The sequence below is a fragment of the Antechinus flavipes genome, chromosome 2 (genome assembly GCF_016432865.1).
Source record: "Antechinus flavipes isolate AdamAnt ecotype Samford, QLD, Australia chromosome 2, AdamAnt_v2, whole genome shotgun sequence".
Lineage (NCBI taxonomy): Eukaryota > Metazoa > Chordata > Mammalia > Dasyuromorphia > Dasyuridae > Antechinus > Antechinus flavipes.
In genome coordinates, this window is record NC_067399.1 from 441159373 (window position 1) to 441177382 (window position 18010).

Here is an 18010-nt window from a genome sequence, read left to right on the forward strand (position 1 = left end):
AGGGTAGTCAGTTTTGATTCTGATATAAGAGTATGTGAATGGGAAAGGTAAAATATTTAGGAGGTAGCTTGGAACTAGATTATGTAGGGAATTACATGCAATTGGAAGTCTTTGTATTTTATTCAGGTAGTAGGAAACCATTCAAGGTTTTATGAGTAAAGGGCTGCACACTTAACACCATACACCAAGATAAAGTCAAAATGGGTTCATGACCTAGGCATAAAGAATGAGATTATAAATAAATTGGAAGAGCATAGGATAGTTTACCTCTCAGACCTGTGGAAGAGGGAGGAATTTATGACCAAAGAAGAACTAGAGATCACTATTGACCACAAAATAGAAAACTTTGATTATATCAAATTGAAAAGTACAAACAAAACAAATGCAGACAAGATTAGAAGGGAAACAATAAACTGGGAAAACATTTTTACAGTCAAAGGTTCTGATGAAGGCCTCATTTCCAAAATATATAGAGAATTGACTCTAATTTATAAGAAATCAAACCATTCTCCAATTGATAAATGGTCAAAGGATATGAACAGACAATTTTCAGACGAAGAAATTAAAACTATTTATAGCCATATGAAAATATGCTCCAAATCATTATTAATCAGAGAAATGCAAATTAAGACAACTCTGAGATACCACTACACACTTGTCAGATTGGCTAGAATGACAGGGAAAGATAATGCAGAATGTTGGAGGGAATGTGGGAAAACAGGGACACTAAACATTGTTGGTGGAATTGTGAATACATCCAACCATTCTGGAGAGTAATTTGGAACTATGCTCAAAAAGTTATCAAACTGTGCATACTCTTTGATCCAGCAGTGTTTCTACTGGGCTTATACCCCAAAGAGATAGTAAAGAAGGGAAAGGGACCTATATGTGCCAAAATGTTTGTGGCAGCCCTGTTTGTAGTGGCTAGAAGCTGGAAAATGAATGGATGCCCATCAATTGGAGAATGGCTGGGTAAATTGTGGTATATGAACATTATGGAATATTATTGTTCTGTAAGAAATGACCAGCAGGATGAATACAGAGAGGCTTGGAGAGACTTACATGAACTGATGCTGAGTGAAATGTGCAGAACCAGGAGATCATTATATACCTCAACAACGATACTGTATGAGGATGTATTCTGATGGAAGTGGTCTCTTCGATAAAGAGAGCTAATTCAGGTTCAATTGATCAAGGATGGACAGAAGCAGCTACACCCAAAGAAAGAACACTGGGAAATGAATGTAAACTGCTTGCATTTTTGTTTTTCTTCCCAGGTTATTTATACCTTCTGAATTCAATTCTCCCTGTGCAACAAGAGAACTGTTTGGTTCTGCACACATATATTGTATCTAGGATATACTGCAACCCATTCAACATGTAAAGGACTGCTTGCCATCTGGGGGAGGGGGTGGAGGGAGGGAGGGGAAAAATCGGAACAGAAGTGAGTGCAAGGGATAATGCAGTAAAAAATTACTCTGGCATGGGTTCTGTCAATAAAAAGTTATAAAATAAAATAAAAATAATAAAATGTGACACTAAGAATGAAAATAAATAAATAAATTAGAGCTTAAAATCATATATCATGCATCTGAAAGGGAGAAATCTGGAAGCCTTATCGATTCCAACCCACTTTTTTTTTTTTTTTTTTTTTTTTTGACATAAAAGGAAACTGGGGCCCAGAGATTTATCCAAGGCCACACAGAGAATAAAACTAGGATTCAAACCATGGGCCTTTGGCTTCAGAACCAGGGCTCACACTCCTAGCCACACATTGCCTTTTCCAAAGGCCTACAAAGGAAGGGATTTATTCAGAATCAATGGTGACAGAAACATTATTGTAACCAAGGTGGATTTGTCAATTTTTCAATCTTAATGCCATTTTCCAAAAACTGCTCTCTCTAATGAGAGCCCATAGAACTTTTTTCTTGGCACAAGTAATTGAGCAGAGCAAACATTCATCTTCCTCTTTCTTCCCTTCTCCCTGCCCTTAAGTACTCAATATATCCTAAGAACTTTGGGCTTTGACATCTGAAATGTTTAGCTTATTTTCTTTTTCTTTTCTTTCTTTTTTTTCTTTTACTATTTTACTGTTTTTTAATCCATTCTGCCACTCTCTCTCAATTTATGGTTGCATTCATTCCATTTTGATTCACAATGATTATTAATCTTGTCATTCTATCTTGTACTCATACTTCCCCCCATACTTTTTTAAAAATAGCTTTTTATTGACAAAACATGAGTGGGTAATTTTTTAACATTGACTCTTGCAAAAACTTCTGTTCCAACTTTTCCCCTACTTTCCTCCACCTCTTCCCCTAGATGGCAGGTAGTTCATACATGTTAGATATGTTAAAGTATATGTTAAATACAATATATGTATACATATTTATACAATTATCTTGCTGCACAAGAAAAATTGGATTTAGAAAGAAGGTAAAAATAACTTGAGAAGAAAAACAAAAATACAAGCAAACAATAACAGAAAAAATGTAAATGCTATGTTGTGGTCCACACTCATTTCCCAGTGTTCTTTCTCTGGGTGTAGCTTGTTCTGTTCATTACTAATCAATTGGAACAGATTTGGATCCTCTCATTGTTGAAGAGAGCCACGTCCATCAGAATTGAACCTCATGTAGTATTGTTATTGAAGTGTATAATAATTTCCTGGTTCTGCTCATTTCATCATCAGCATCAGTTCATGTAAGTCTCTTCAAGCCTCTCTGTATTTATCCTGCTGGTCATTTCTTACAGAACAATAATATTCCATAACATTCATATACCACAATTTACTCAACCATTCTCCAATTGATGGGCATTCACTCAATTTCCAGTTTCTATCCACTACAAACAGGGCTGCCACAAACATTTTGGCACATACAGGTCCCTTTCCCTTCTTGAAAATTTCTTTGGGATATATGGCTTATTTTCTACACTCATGTCTCCCACCTCTCATTTGAGAAAAGCGCATGCTTAACCTGCATTACTTTAAAGTCATCATGGGTCACTGTACTAATTAGACTTTGGAAGTCTTTCAATGTTATATTCATTTTAAAGTTTTTTATATATAAATAGTTCTTTTTCTTTATGTATGAGTCATCTCGTTTCATTGAATTCTTCATATTTTTTTTTTACTGTGTTGTAATAGTCCAGTATTTATGTCACAATTTGTTGCCATTTGATGAACCACTTGATTATTTCCAGTTAAATACTATTACAAATACGTATCATGCCTAAGGAATATTCCCCCACAGTTAGTTCTAAGCAAAGGCATTTCCTAAGATGACATAGCTACAACAGTAGCTTTAGAATGTTACCTAATAAATTAGAGGTCGTTGGGAAGAATGCATACCTAGACTATTCAAATAGTAAGGTACACGTAGGAAAACATAACTATGACAATTCATGCCTTTCGCATCACAGGGCCAAGTGTCTTCTCATTCTCATTTCTGCAGCTCAATTCCCAAAAGGCAGAACTAATTCCTTAATTCCATAGTTCCATAGTTTCTTCTCTACTGCCTGGGTCACATTCATTGAAAAATTAGAAAAACTGATTGTTTTTGACTTTCTGAAGGATCATGGTCAGGGATTGATAGAAAAAAAAAATCCCTTTCCTTCAGAGTTACAAGAGAAAAAACAAAAAAGCATTAGATTCTTCATAGCTGACTTTGTCTACACTGTATAGGATCACTCTCTTCGATGCTGTTAACATCTCCCAAAGCTGATGCCTTTTACATGTCTTGGGCCTGCCAGTAACAAACTGCCATTCTTTTTCAAGAAATGGTACTTCTTTCCTACAACCTAAAGGGAAAATGACATTAATCTTTTGCATCTTCAAAACTAAAGGTGAATAATCATTTGATCCAAGGGTGTTTTGATCAACTCTGCACCCCCTACCCCTACTGTCCAGCTCCCTCCTTCTACAAATATATATATATATTTTCAATACATGGGACTTATAAACTTTTAGAGTTTATACCTACTAGTGATTGATATTGATGAGTCAAAGGGTTTGTACAGTTTAGTTACTTTTGAGTATAATTCCAAATTGTTTCCTAGAACCATTGGATTAATTCATAGCTCCAGTAACAATGCTTAAGTGTGCCTGGTTTGTCGTCCCCCCCTCCCCGTTTCTCTAATTTTGACCTCTTTTGTCAATTGGATGTATGTTTTATGAAATCTCAGACTTGTCTGAATTTTTGTTTCTCTGTATTAGAGTTGATATATCAAATTTCTTTTGAAGACTGCCTGCTTTTATCATTTATCCAAATGGCTATCAAAAAATGGCTCTTCAATTCCCTAGAAATTTTGAATATTGAATTTTTAATTAGATATGTTTTGTGAAGATTTCTCCCCAAGTAACTGCTTCTCTTCTAATTCTAGTAGCATTGAATTTGTGCCTGCAGAAACTTTTCCATTGTCTATTTTATCTTTAATCCTACCTTATATTTAATTTCCCATAAGCTTTAAATTTTGTAAGGTTGTCACCTTTTCACATTTAGACCATCTGTCTGTTACTGTAGCATTTGTTGTGGATTAATGATAAACTGCACCTAATTTGTCAGACTATTTTCCAGTTTTCCTAGCAGTTGATGTTGAATAGAAATACTTTACTTCAGGAGTTGGTATCTTTGAGTTCATTGAACACTAGATTGTTATATTCACTTGCATCTCTGTCTTGAATTTGTGTAGCTTGGTTGTGTGCAACTTTACTATTATTTAATTAGAACAAAATAATTCTGATGATATTGTACCATATTAGTGTACACTAGGTATCAGATTCTACTTCCTTTCCTATTTTCCTATTTAGTTTCTTTGAATTCTTGATCTTTTGTTCAAGACAAATACTGTTATTATTTTGACTAGTTCTAAATAAACCTCTTTGGTTTGATGTCATGGGTAAAACTATTTTCCTTATATTGACAGGCACAGTAATAAATGATCCAGTATACTCGTATGTCACAACTGTTCCCTAATCACTTTTTAAAAATAATTAAAAATTGTTTTCACTTAACAAAATCAATTAATATATGAGCATTATTGCATCTTTTTTAAAGAACAAGAAAGGAAATTGCTTTAATGTAAAGCATAAACAAATTCAGTATGTCATACTCTCGAAGGTATACTGCTCATTTTTGTACCTCTCTGAACATAGGTTTTCTTCTATGTTTAAAAAAAAATTTAATTGTTTTACTGACACTCTTAAAAACCCACTTCTGAGTTAAAAACAAAAGTCAACCCCTCAAACCTCCCCAGTATCAAACGAGCCTTATCAAGTAAAACAAAAAATCCATGTCATATAGTATGTGAAAAAGGAGATCTCATTGTACATCACATCTTATTTGAGAAATGGGTAACATGCTTTGTCATTGTATTGGTCTGAGTCCTTAAGTCTGTCAAAGTTATTTTTCTTTACATTGTTTAGTCACTGTATAAAGTATAAAGGAATATTTCCATGTAACTCCAAATTCATCTTTTATTATTATGGCACACAAATGTTTCAGATTCATGGGCCTAAATTTTCCAGCTTTTTACTACCAAAAATTGCTGGTGAGCTATTTTTATTTACTGGTATTCAATCACTTTCAATCATGCCCGATTCTTTTTGACCTCATTTGAGGTTTTCTTGGCAAAAATATTTGGCTTGCCTTTTCGTTTTTCTGCTCGTTTTACAGAATAACTGAAGGAAACAGAGTTAAGATTTGCCTGGGTCACACAGCTAGTATCTGAAATGATATTTGAATTTGGGTCTTTGACTTAAGGCTCTATTCATTGTACCACCTAGCTCTTCATATGGCCTTTCCCTTTGGTGTATTTTCCAATGGAATTGCTGAATTAAAAGAGTATGCCCTGTTTAGTGACATTTTGCATATGCACTCACTTCCTTGCCATTGTAAAAAAGGACTGTTGTGAATAGTTTTTAAAAAGATTTACAGAAATAGGTGTGTATGTTGTACATATATGTAGTGTGTATGCATATGTATGTACACATGTGTGCATGTGTTTTCCTCCTTCTTTCCTCTCTCTTTGACATCCTTGGAACATATGTCTAGTTGTGTTTATACTGGATCAATAACAGTCAACAAGTGTTTATTAAGCAGTCTGTTCTGTATCAGATATCTTGCTAGGCTTTGGTGAGACCAAGACAGAAATGTCCACTAAGGATTTATATGTATGCAGAATAAAAGATTTTTTTTTGATAGGGAGTGAAAGGGATTAGGAAGGTTTCATGTAGATGATATTTGAGTTTTGAAGGAAACAAGATTTGATATTTTCTTATTTGTTGAACTTAGCAAACATGAAATATCATTTGCATTGTAGAATTTCAATAAGATTTTATGTGAAATTGTAAGTCTGTTATGTAGAAGTGGAACTGCAGAGTATTCCCCTCAGTTTCTCCTTGGGTACATGGGTATATATCATTATCAGTGGACAGAGGCCACAGTTAGCTTCTTTTCAATTGCTTGCTTGCTTGCTTTCCTTTTTTTGGTTTCTTGAATTCTTCTGTAATCTTAGATTTTTTTTTAATGGCTTTGATGCCAAATAAGCAAAGGCATTTCTACACTAAATTCAATAAAAACCATAATTCTGTGTTAGGCTCTATTTGGGGGATTCTCTTCATTTTTAATTCTAGTAATTTAATTTTTCTCCTTATTCTTAACAATTTTGGCAAAGGGCTTATAACTTTTATTTGTCTTTTTTTAGTTTTGCTTATCATTTCTGTGGACTTTCTGGTTTCAGATTTATCTGTTATTTCCTTGATTTTTCAAGGTTTCCTCCTTAGGGAGTATCTTGGACTTGTTATTATTTTCTAAATTGCTTACTCTATTCATTAGTTCTGTCTAGTTCATCAATGTACTATACACTATATGATCTTAAAGATAGGATTTTTTTTCTCTGAATACTATTTTATCTACATCTCCAAAATTTTGGTTTATAGTCTCGTCATTGTTCAAGGTTTGCAAATGTAAACATAGTTTCTTGCTTATAATCTTAATAAGCATCATGGTAGAGTAGAAAGAATGTTAAATTCAAATCCCAGTATTTATTAGGTATATGATTAGGTAAAGCCTTTAACCCCTAAGCCTATTTCTTCATCTTTGAAATGATTATTATAATTTTTGATTCACAATTAAAAACAAAAAAAAACTTTAAAAAATGAAGAGTTTTGAAGATTTTTATTTATAATTTGTTTTGATGTTGCTCACATTTTATTCTGTACTTCCTCCACTTTCCCCTCCCATTACACCATCCCATAAGCCAACTGAAGGTTATGGTGAGCTGCTCCATACAATCAGTAGGTGCCTCCTTTTCTCTTCATCTTAAATTTCCATGTCCCCAGTAGATAATGGGTCAAAGGTTACAAACAAAAGTTTTCAGAGGAAGAAACTCAAGTTGTCAACAAGTATGTGAAAAAATGCTCCAAATAACAGAAATGCAAATTAAAATAACTAAGGTTATACCTCATACCCATCTGATTGATAAAGACAACAAAAAGATAAAATGACAATTGGAAGGTCTTATGCGTTGTTGTAGCTGTGAATTGGCCTAGCCATCCTAGAAAGCAATTTGAAACTATATTTAAAAAGTCATTTGAATGTGCACACCTTTTGACCCAGTGATATCACTACTAGGCCTATATCCCAAGAGATCCAAGAAAGATAAAAAAGTCCCATGTGTACACAATTTCTTGTACAAGACTTCTTTGTCATAACAAAAGAAGTACAAGATAAATGGAGTGTCCCTCAGTTTGGGAATAGCTGAACAATTATGGTTTGTGAATGAAATGGGATATTTTTTACTATTAATAAAATAAGCATAAGGATGGGAAGTTATGAATCAATACAGAGTGAAGTGACCAAATTCAGGAGAACATTTATATAATAACATTATAAAGACATACAACTTGGAAAAGTCTTGGATCATTGCCATGAACAGTCTGAGAACTGATAAAGCATGGAGCCACCTCCTATCAGGGAGGCAGTGGATTCAAATTGTAGAATGAAGCTTATTTTGGGAGCTAGACAATGTGGGAATTAATTTTGCTTGACTAATTATGCATTTTTGTTTGTTTCTTTTCTCATTTGGGGAGTAAGGGAGAAAAAGAAGAGCTTAAGGATATGGTTGCCCCTAAAAAGGATTGTGGAATTATGTTTTTGAAATAACACATTTAAGAAGAGAACAAGAAAGTCATAAAGAATCATAAACAAGACACTTTGTAAGAAACATGTTGCATTTGTGTATTTTAAAAGAAAAGCAAGTAATAGAGATTTGCAATTTTAAGTAAAACTTTCTTTCTGTTCTGTACATATATTTGGAAGGATTCATTTTAGTTGGTTTTTGCTAATTGCAGAATTTTTTAAAAGGTAAAAATAAAAACCTCTGATGTACTTACTCTTACTCTTCATCTTCCTTTACCCTAGTCTCTGATTAAAGAGACAGCAGCCACCTTTGCCACGGCCAACCTTAGTCCCTGATTTCATACTTTATCTAGTCTTCTCCAGGAGGTTGAGAATGCATTCTCAACCTTCCCCCCACCTCTTGAATCTTCAACATTTTACTAAATTGGCTGGTTTCTTCCATTCCACTTTCACACATTCCCAAATCCTTCTCACCCTTAAAAAATCTTGATGAGACCCACTATCTCCTCAAGCCATATTCCTATATCTTTACCCTTTTCAGGAAGTTCCCAAAATTACCCTGTCTATACTTGCTTTTATTTTCTAACCTTTCTTCTTTTTCTTGCCATTTGCAATTTTGTTTCTAACTTCACTCAACTGAGATTTCTCTCCTTAAAGTTAATCAGCAGTCTTCTAATTGCTGAATCTGATGGTCTTTTTCTCAGTTTTCATCCTTCTTAACTTATTTGCTATGTATTTAACTTAATGACCAGTCTTTTCTCCCAGTATAAGTATTTTCCTCTAGATTTTATTAAATTAACTCTATCTTGGTCCTTCTATTATTTGGCCATTCATTCTTTCAGCATATATCTCTTTTTTTTTTTTTTTAAATTTTTTATTTAATAATTACATTATATTGACACTCGTTTCTGTTCCGATTTTTCCCCCTCCCTCCCTCCACCCCCTCCCCTAGATGGCAAGCAGTCCTTTATATGTTGGATATGTCAGCATATATCTCTTTTACCAACTGTTCACATACATCTCCTAAATCAGGGGTCCTCAAACTATGGCTGCAGGCCAGATGCAGCAGCTGAGGATGTTTAATCCCCCTCACCCAGGGCTATGAAGTTTATTTAAAGGCCTACAAAACAAAGTTTTTGTTTTTTACTATAGTCCAGCCCTCCAACAGTCTGAGGGACAGTGAACTGGCCTCCTATTTAAAAAGTTTGAGGACCCCTGTCCTAAATGAATGTGTGTTCCCCAAGTTTTAAGTTCATCAGTTGTTAATGCTTCCTATGTAACTAGCACTGTGCTGGGCACTGAAATTACAAATATCTATGAGGAAAAATATTCCTGGACTTACTTTACATTTAAATGCAGAATAAGATTCCATGACATTTTCCCAGCTTCTTTAGGCATCATCTCTTCCCCAAACTTTTTGAACCAGACCAGCCTTCTGTTTCTTCCCCATGACACTCTTGTCTCCATGTATTGTATTGTCTTGTATTGTCTCCATGCCTTTGTGTTGGCCATTCTCCACATCTGAAATGCACTCCCTCTTTATCTGTACCTCACAGAATTTCTCTTCCTGGAAAACACAGTTCAAGTACCATTTTGTACATGAAGTTGCTTCCCTCTCCAGTTCTAGTCCTCTCTCTCCCAGACTATCTTGTTAACTACTTTACTTTTAATGGGTTTCTTTATATTTGCACTGTATATTCACATATATGCACAAGTACAGAAATATGAGACTTTATTTAGATGTTAGGTTCTTGCTTGTTAGGGATGTTTTTCATTCTAAGAATTTGTTATTTGCTAGCCCCTCACCCATTGTCTGACACGTCTTAAACAGATATTCAATAACATGGTGTTTAATTTCCGTGTTAGATTCAGTGTTTTGAAAACCAGAACCATCTTATTTGTTGTCCTTTTCACAGAACACAGATTATTCCCTCTATGAAGTCTCAGTGTATTTTTGTTGAAGTGATTTAACAGGTGTTAGGGACTCTTAGAGCGTCCTTAAAGTAGGGAGAGAGGTATATGGTTGAACAATATTTTAGGAAAACTAATCCAATAGTCAGTATAATAGGAAAGAAAGAGAAAAGAATAGAATTATTTGGGAATTAGGTTGGAAATGGATGATTCAGCTTAAGAAATTTTAAGAGGTAAGACTAGCCCTAGGAGAAAAGGCCCAGTTTAGGATTCAAAAAGATAAGATGAAGGAGGTCAGGGACCAGGGGGCATTGGGGGGAGGGGAGGAGCGGTGTTCTGTAACTCCAAAACTGATTGAGAGGCCAAGGAGGGGTGAACCTGGGAGTTGTGGGCATTGCTTTTTTATCCAAAGGGCATAGGGGTGAAATTACGCACAGCTTCTGATGTGTTTTTGCTGTTAACCATGGACCAGTTCCTTTTTGGGAGCCTCAGTTTTCCTCCTTTATAACTTTTTTAAAGTTCAGTGGTTTGTCCAGCACAGCTGGACTGGGATCTCTTTTTTAAACCTTAAGTGAAAGAAATTTTTAACTTGGGGTATAAAAGTAGTTTTCTCTGAGGGATCATTTTCCTACTTTCTACACACAGTTTGAGGTGACACAGGATAAATTTTTTCTTAAGGAAATGAATCAATTAATTTCTGGAAACTGGGACCTGTTGTGAAAATTGTCTGTGAGGAACACAAGAGAGACTCTTTAAAACATCTCCTGATGGTGATAGAAAGCCTGGGAATCTTTAGCCTGGAGAAAACCATGAGGGGAACATGGTCATTGTCTTAAATACTTAAAAGGCTGTCATGAAAAAAAGGGATTAGACTGATTTGCACTGGGGGTTTTTTCTATCCTCTGTGCTCAGAATGCACTCCTTCCTAATTATCTGCTAGCAAAGAATTCTCAACTCTTTTCAAAGCTCAGCTCTTATGACATTTCTTTTAGTAAGGATTCTTAACTTGGGTCTATTAATTTTTCCTCCCTATATTTAGATAACTATTTCAATACAATTTATTTTCTTTGTAATCCTTTGTATTTTATGCATTTAAAAACTTTTTTTCCTTGAAAAGGGTCATAGACTTTATCAAACTGCCAAAGGAGGGGTTCATGATAAAACAAAACAAAACAAAAAAGCTAAGAACCTCTGTTTTTTTTAGGAAGGCTATTGCCCTCCCACTGCTCCAGAAATGACTGTAAATCTTTTGTATTTAATGTACTTTTATACATAGAACACAAGCAGCTTGAAGATACTGGGGACTGTATTTTGTTTTGGTTTTGTATTGTCTTCCCAATCACTGGCACATAGTAGGTGCTTAGTAAGGTTTGTTGAATTGATTTGTTTTGCTTGTCCTCAGAGATTAAGAACTACATTAAAATGGGTTAGGAAACTCTAGGAAGGTAGTTTTTTCAAGTCATTTCAAGGAAAATTTTAGCAATTAGAGCTTTCCAAAATATAGGAATAGTCCAATTTTAACAGCGACTGAAAGACCACTTCTTTTTTTTTTTTAATTTTTATTTAATAATTACTTTATATTGACACTCGTTTCTGTTCCGATTTTTTTTTTTCCCTCCCTCTCTCCACCCCCTCCCCTAGATGGCAAGCAGTCAAGACCACTTCTTGATAGGGAGACGATATCTATGTATCAGTTGGTCTGCTTTCTGAAATTCCAGTTCTTGAAATTCTATCAATCTGGGAGGTAGCCTATAATGGTTACTTTGGCTCTCACCAAGTGCATTCACTGGTTTGTCTCTTACCTCAAGGGCCAGGCACACACACTTGAATTCTGAAGATTAGATCTTAGTTAAGAGGTTGGAATAGTTGGGAAAAGGGACACATTAACTGAACTTAAAAGAACGGGTAACAATTGTGGAGGAATGTTAAAGAGATTCTTAGTGGGGACACTGAAATATAATTTTTAAAAATGTATTTATTTTAATATATACACATTGCTTTATGAATCATATTGGGAGAGAAAAATCAAAATAGAAAAAGAGAGGGGGAAAAAGTGAACATAGCATATGTTGATTTACATTCAATCTCCATAGTGCTTTTTCTAAATGTAGATGACATTTTCTGTCCAAAGTCTATTGGGATTGCTTTGGTTCACTGAATCACTGAGAAATAATTCTTTCATAGTTCATCATTGCACATTCTTGCTGTATTGTATACAATGTATTGCTGGTTCTTCTTATTTGATTTAGCATCAGTTTGTGTAAAATTTTTCAGTTTGATTAGATTGTTGAATTTTGAAGAAATAGGATCTTGGGGCCAGTTTGGATCTTAGAGGTCATCAGCAGTCCAGCCTCTTCATGATACAGATGGAGAAATTAAAAGCCCAGAGAAACTGAATGTTTTGAAGGCTGCCACCTAACTTACTGAGCTCTTTGCTGTGGTGTAGTATAGGGAAGCATTGGTTTGAGAGGCCAAAATATCTGGGTTGAAATACCAATTCTGTTACTTGTTTTGGTGATAAGATTTTTAATTTCCACATTGTTCTATTAATGTTATATGATTTTTAAGAGGAGTTTGAATCCGCTTTTATAAATGACGCTCTCAGGCTCAGTTAAAGTAAAGGTAAAATTTAATTATACAATGCACGGGATAGAATGCTTGCAATAACACATACAGCAAATAATACACAAGAGGCAAAGAATAATAAGGATTATGATTAGGATAGCAGAGAAAGAGAGGGAATACATTACTCAGAACGATCGAGGGAGCTTCAACTCTAATTGGATGGCTGGGAAGCCCCGATATTTCAGCCTGTGAGTCTCGATCGGGAAAGTCCTAGGCAGATCGTCATCTCCATAGGTGAGGCTTCAAAGTGGAGAATGCTTTGCCCACTTTTTATAGGGGTCCAAACAAAGAAGGCTTTGGGCCAGATGAAGACCTCATCTAAGACAAGGATGCACCAATTAGGGCTCCAGGTGGTTATAATCAAATGTTGCATTGATAAAGGGGCTAGTCCTTATCAACAGCAACAGTTCCAAGGAGTGGCGAGTTCCTGGAATCATATAATTGGAGCTAAAACACCGGTGGTACATGCCTGTCTTATAATTAAAAAGGAAAGAGTTGAAATATATGTTCTTATGGGTCAAGGAACGGTCAGGTTTTCATAGGAGGAGTTAAAATATATGCTCTTGGGGTGAGAGAGTAGTCAAGTCCTCACAGGGGGAGTCACATCCTTCCTCAATTGGGTTCTCATGGTTTACATGGGAATTAGGTTCATATGGGGAAAGTCACGTCCTTACAATGATTTGAAATGAACTTACTACTAATAAGGAGATTTCTTATTCACACATCTATAAGATGGTGATAATGACAACATTTATATAGTACTTAAAGTAGGCAAAGTACTTTATCAGTGTTATTTCATCCTCACAATCACCCTGACAGGTAGGTATTATCCCCATTTTTACAGAGAAGAAACTGAGATGAAGTGACTTGCCTAAGGTGACACATAAGTGTTTTGAAACTAGATTTGAACTCACATTTTCCTTATTTCAGGTCTAGTACTTTACTTTCATTGCCTCTGTCTCATGAAGGTATATATGAATGTCAATGGAAATAATGTTTGTGTGTGGGTATCTCAAAAAGATCAAGGACTATTATATTTTTCTTTGTCTCTCCAGCACCTAATTAAGTGCCTGATATATCAGTCCTTAATGAATACTTATTGATTTGAGTTTCATATATAAAGGTAATATATATACAGTTTTTAAGCTGTAATGTAAAAAAACCCAAACTCTTATTTCCTGAAATTCACACTACATTTGATCTTCTCAATGGGACTAGATGATTAATATTTTTCTTGTGTCATTTCAGATTTGCAACTGGTTCATCAATGCACGGCGGCGCCTTCTCCCAGATATGCTGAGAAAGGATGGCAAGGACCCCAACCGTTACACCATTTCCCGCCGTGGTGGCAAAGCATCTGATGTGGCCATGCCGCAGGGTTCAAGTCCCAGCATGATGGCACCAGGGTCCGCTCCGGCCCCCTCTAAAATGTTGTCATTGTCTGTATGTTCATCTGCACTCTCTTCCTCTTCATCCCCAGTTGGGGCTCATCTCTCTGGCCCTGGAGCTGAGAATGAAAGTCCACCCCCTCCTTTGGGTAGTGGGGAGCCACAGCCCCTCCCAGGCACTGGCAGCACACTCACCCTGCTGGCCAGGGCACAGGCTGGAAGCCCAACCAGTGGACTCTTTAATACACCACCCCCTACGCCCCCAGAGCACTATGGAGAGGACTTTAGCAGCTTTCAATTGCTGGTGGAAGTGGCCCTACAGAGAGCAGCTGAGCTTGAATCACAGAAAAAAGATCTGTTTTCTCCTTCATGGCATGCTGAGCTCCCTTTAGTAGCCACTAACCCTAAGTAGTCCTTGAAAAGGCCTTCAGAACTTGGTAGGAGACAGCTAGCTGCTCCTTTTCTGTGTTGTTTTTTTATTACTGTTGTTCATTGTTTGGGGTCTTTCCTTTTACCTTAGGGGTCTCCACCACCTGTTGGGATTGCCCTCTCCCAGTGGGAACACTTGAGTGTTTCACATTGTGACCCAGAATCTCCTCCATCTCCCCTGCTTCACTCCCAACACTAGAATCATCTGCAGGCTAGAAGTTGGACCAAGAAAACTGAGATGTGTCTAGGTCACCTCCTGCACCTCTGGCTCTGAGAAACATGATGCTTCCACCTTGAAGAATTCCTACTTTGCCTCTGGGCACTCTAGTTTCTTCTTAAATTCATTCCACCAAACAGAACTACCTTATATAGGGCCTGGGATAAGCCTATCTCCAGCCCTTTTTTATCTCTGTCGGCTAAGGGCTAGTAAACTGACAAGTCTACAGAGATACAAAGAAGGAAAAATACTATTTTGAGCATATCAGTGACCAGGTTCAGAAAAAAAAATTCCAAAGGGTTTGTTTTGAAGAAAATACCTTTTGTTTGTTTGGGTTGTTATTATTATTATTTTGTTCCTGTGTCTTGTGTCTTTGCTGATACAAAGGGTAAAAAAAAACATAGCTTCCAGGAACCAGGCAGCTGGAGTAATCCAAATGACATGGGGCTATGGAATTGATGGATATTGTTTATCCTTCCTTCTTGGCAAAAAGGGATAAAGAATCTCTTGAATTGGGGTAACTTGCATTTAAAAAATTGAATACCTTGACTTTTAAGGTAGTAGTCATTGTCCTGAAAAGTTGTGGAATGTTGTCTTACCCCCCTCAAAAAAAAAAAATTCTGGGCCATCTAATGGATGGCCTAATTACTACTTAATGCTTTCTTTTGAATCCAATTTGATCTGTTTCTTCCATACCCCAATGTAGTTCTGGCTGAATGGGTCAGGCTTAAGATGGAGGTTAAGTTTGGAAATTGTATGGTAGAGTGGTTACAGATAGGCTGTTGCATCTCTTCTGAATTCTAGCTGTAAGAGGTTGGCCTTCTGAGCACCTCTGAAATAGGTCACTATTAGTTTTATTGATTTCTTTCCCTCCCCATTTTGATTTTTTTTTATTGCTATTTCATAGTTTACTATGTTAAATGGCAACTGGTACCAGTTTATATGTATCGAAAAACACTAATCCTAGATTTAGACTGAGTATTCTTTTGTATGAATATTAATGTCAGTAGAAAAATATAGGAGGGAGCATTCCTTAACCCACTGTACCTTTGATAGATGGGGGATGGATGGGGTGATGTTTTGTGTGGAGTGAGATATTGAGGAGTAAATAGGGAAGAGACCTCTAAAAGTCAGTCCCCCTGTTTCTCCTACTTTTTGAGCCAGACTTCCCTACCCATCGCCCATCCGTTCCTTGTCTCTTTCTGAGACCCAGTTTCTAGTTTGGCTCCGATTTCTGTAAGCCTGGATTAAATTTAAATAAGATCACAGAACTCCAGTTCTGGGGCCACTGAGATAGATTTTGGGGAAGGGGAGAGAAAGAATGGCTTCCACAGTGCACTATACAATGGGTGTGGGAGTCATGCTGCTGGACCCTGTTACTCATCTCTTGGGATGATGGGGAAAGTTTATGGTTGGATAAGTTGGACTGTGTCTGGATTTGGTTATATGTAAAAGTGTGAAGGGGAAAAAAACAGCCCTCTAATTGAAATGAACAAAAAAAACCAAACTACTGTAAATAACTTGTTGGAAATTTTTTTTGTTAAATAAAAGATTTTTTTTAAAAACACACTAAACCCAGGAAGCTTTGCGTCTGTCATTTTGGTCTACTCCCACTATTAGACAAGGAAGAGCTCAGTCCTCTAAGATGTAAAGAGGGTCCTCTTTACATCTTAGCCTAAGAGTGAAAGGTGTCTTAATAACCATTGCTCAAATGTTTATGTTGTTTTAAGATTTACAAAATACATAGATCTTATCTGTACATCACATTGTATTGGTTGGGCCCATGAAGAATCATTTGTCTCTGGATCCCTCAACTAAAGACTTGAGAATTAGAAAAGTGATCACAGATTCTCAAATGGAGAAGGGATTTTTGAGATATCACTTGATTGGAATGTCCCCTAACATGTTTGTTTGACTAGTATATTTATCCCTTTTCTGGAGACCTCCAAAGGCAACAGGAGCTCAGGTAGCAAATTGCTCTAGTTTTAAGAAAAAAGTACTGCTTTTATGGTTCACCAAGAGCCAGCCTACTTCACAATAATCCTATAAGGAAACAGTTGTAGATTTGTGGTTGTCTAAACTGGGGCTGAAAAAGATTAGGGGCCTAATTCATGGCCATACACCTAACAAAGCACAGAGGTTGGGATTATAATCTGAACTCCTGACTCCAGGCCTTTGCCTGTGTGTGTCATTTTGTTTTGGAATGTGGCTGTGCCTTGTGGTGTGAGGAAGTACCGGTGTATAAAAACTTCCATTGGAGATTTGGGGCTTAGTGGCTTGCCCAGGGTTACACCACAACCGGAAGCACGGCCTTCTGAATGAGACCATTTCAGTTATTTAAGCCACACGTCATCTTTTTTGTGTGTTCAGGAGTGATTTCATTCGAGGTGGATGGTGTAGATAGGTCAAGTTTACTGCACTAAGAGACTGGCTCTCCTTAGTCTGTCAGTTTTCCCACCTCCAAAGGGGAGGTGCCCCCACAGTACCATGCTGCCTCTCCTGCTTTTCCATAACCTTACTCCTTCCATTTGACAGCTTTTCAATAAGGGAGGCACAAATTGTACCGTTGCCACCCCCACCTCCCTCTTACTTTAACTAAATTCCTCTGGGTGTGCAGTAAGGAGAATCAGACCCCTGGGATGTAGTATTTACTTTTGATTCCCTGTATTAGAGACCAAGTATTTCTCCTCCCTTCTCCCTAATTTCTTTGATAAAACTGAAAGGGGGAGGGGAGGGGGAGGATGGATTAGATCTGGGCTTCTTAAAACTTTCCACTCCAGACGCTTTTCTCTCAACTTCATGCCTCCGGGTATAATGATACATAAAACAGGTATGCAAATCAAACGTGCTAATTAAGTCATAATTTTGTGACTCCCACTTGCCCAGAATATAATCAACTGGGACCTAGGTGACCTCTCATATTCCACAATCCACTTTCTTTGGCCACTTAACAAGTGACCTTATCTGTCAATAAAAATTTATTTAAAAAAAAAATTGGAAAAAATTAGATTTTGCAAATAAAAGTTTACTGTACTCAAAAAAATTTTTTTTAAATGGACAAATTGCTTTCAAAAAAAAAAAGTGACCTTAGACTAATTACTCATCGGTAAAATGGGTTTGGACTCTTATTTTCTGTAAAGTATTTCCTACCTCTGTGAGGTTTCTCATTATTCCTGGCGGGTTAGGCAGGCAGTAGGAAAGCTTTCTGCGCTCAGAGTAAGGAAGGTTCGGGGGTTGGGGAGGAGAAGGTTTTTGAGGAAAGGGATTTACGCACTGCAGGCTTCTAGGCCTGAAGAGAG

At 36.6% G+C, this 18010-nt stretch overlaps 1 protein-coding gene across 2 annotated transcripts in view; it reads left to right on the forward strand.

Moving 5' to 3' along the window:
- The window catches only part of TGIF2 (TGFB induced factor homeobox 2), a 31339-nt gene extending 16661 nt beyond the window's left edge, over positions 1-14678 (forward strand). For both annotated transcript variants that reach the window (XM_051979250.1, XM_051979251.1), the window contains exon 3: positions 13926-14678. In XM_051979250.1, coding sequence (XP_051835210.1) covers positions 13926-14477 — 552 coding nt within the window. In that variant the 3' untranslated portion in view covers positions 14478-14678. The remainder of the gene's footprint in view (positions 1-13925) is intronic.
- The last annotated feature ends 3332 nt before the right edge of the window (positions 14679-18010 follow it).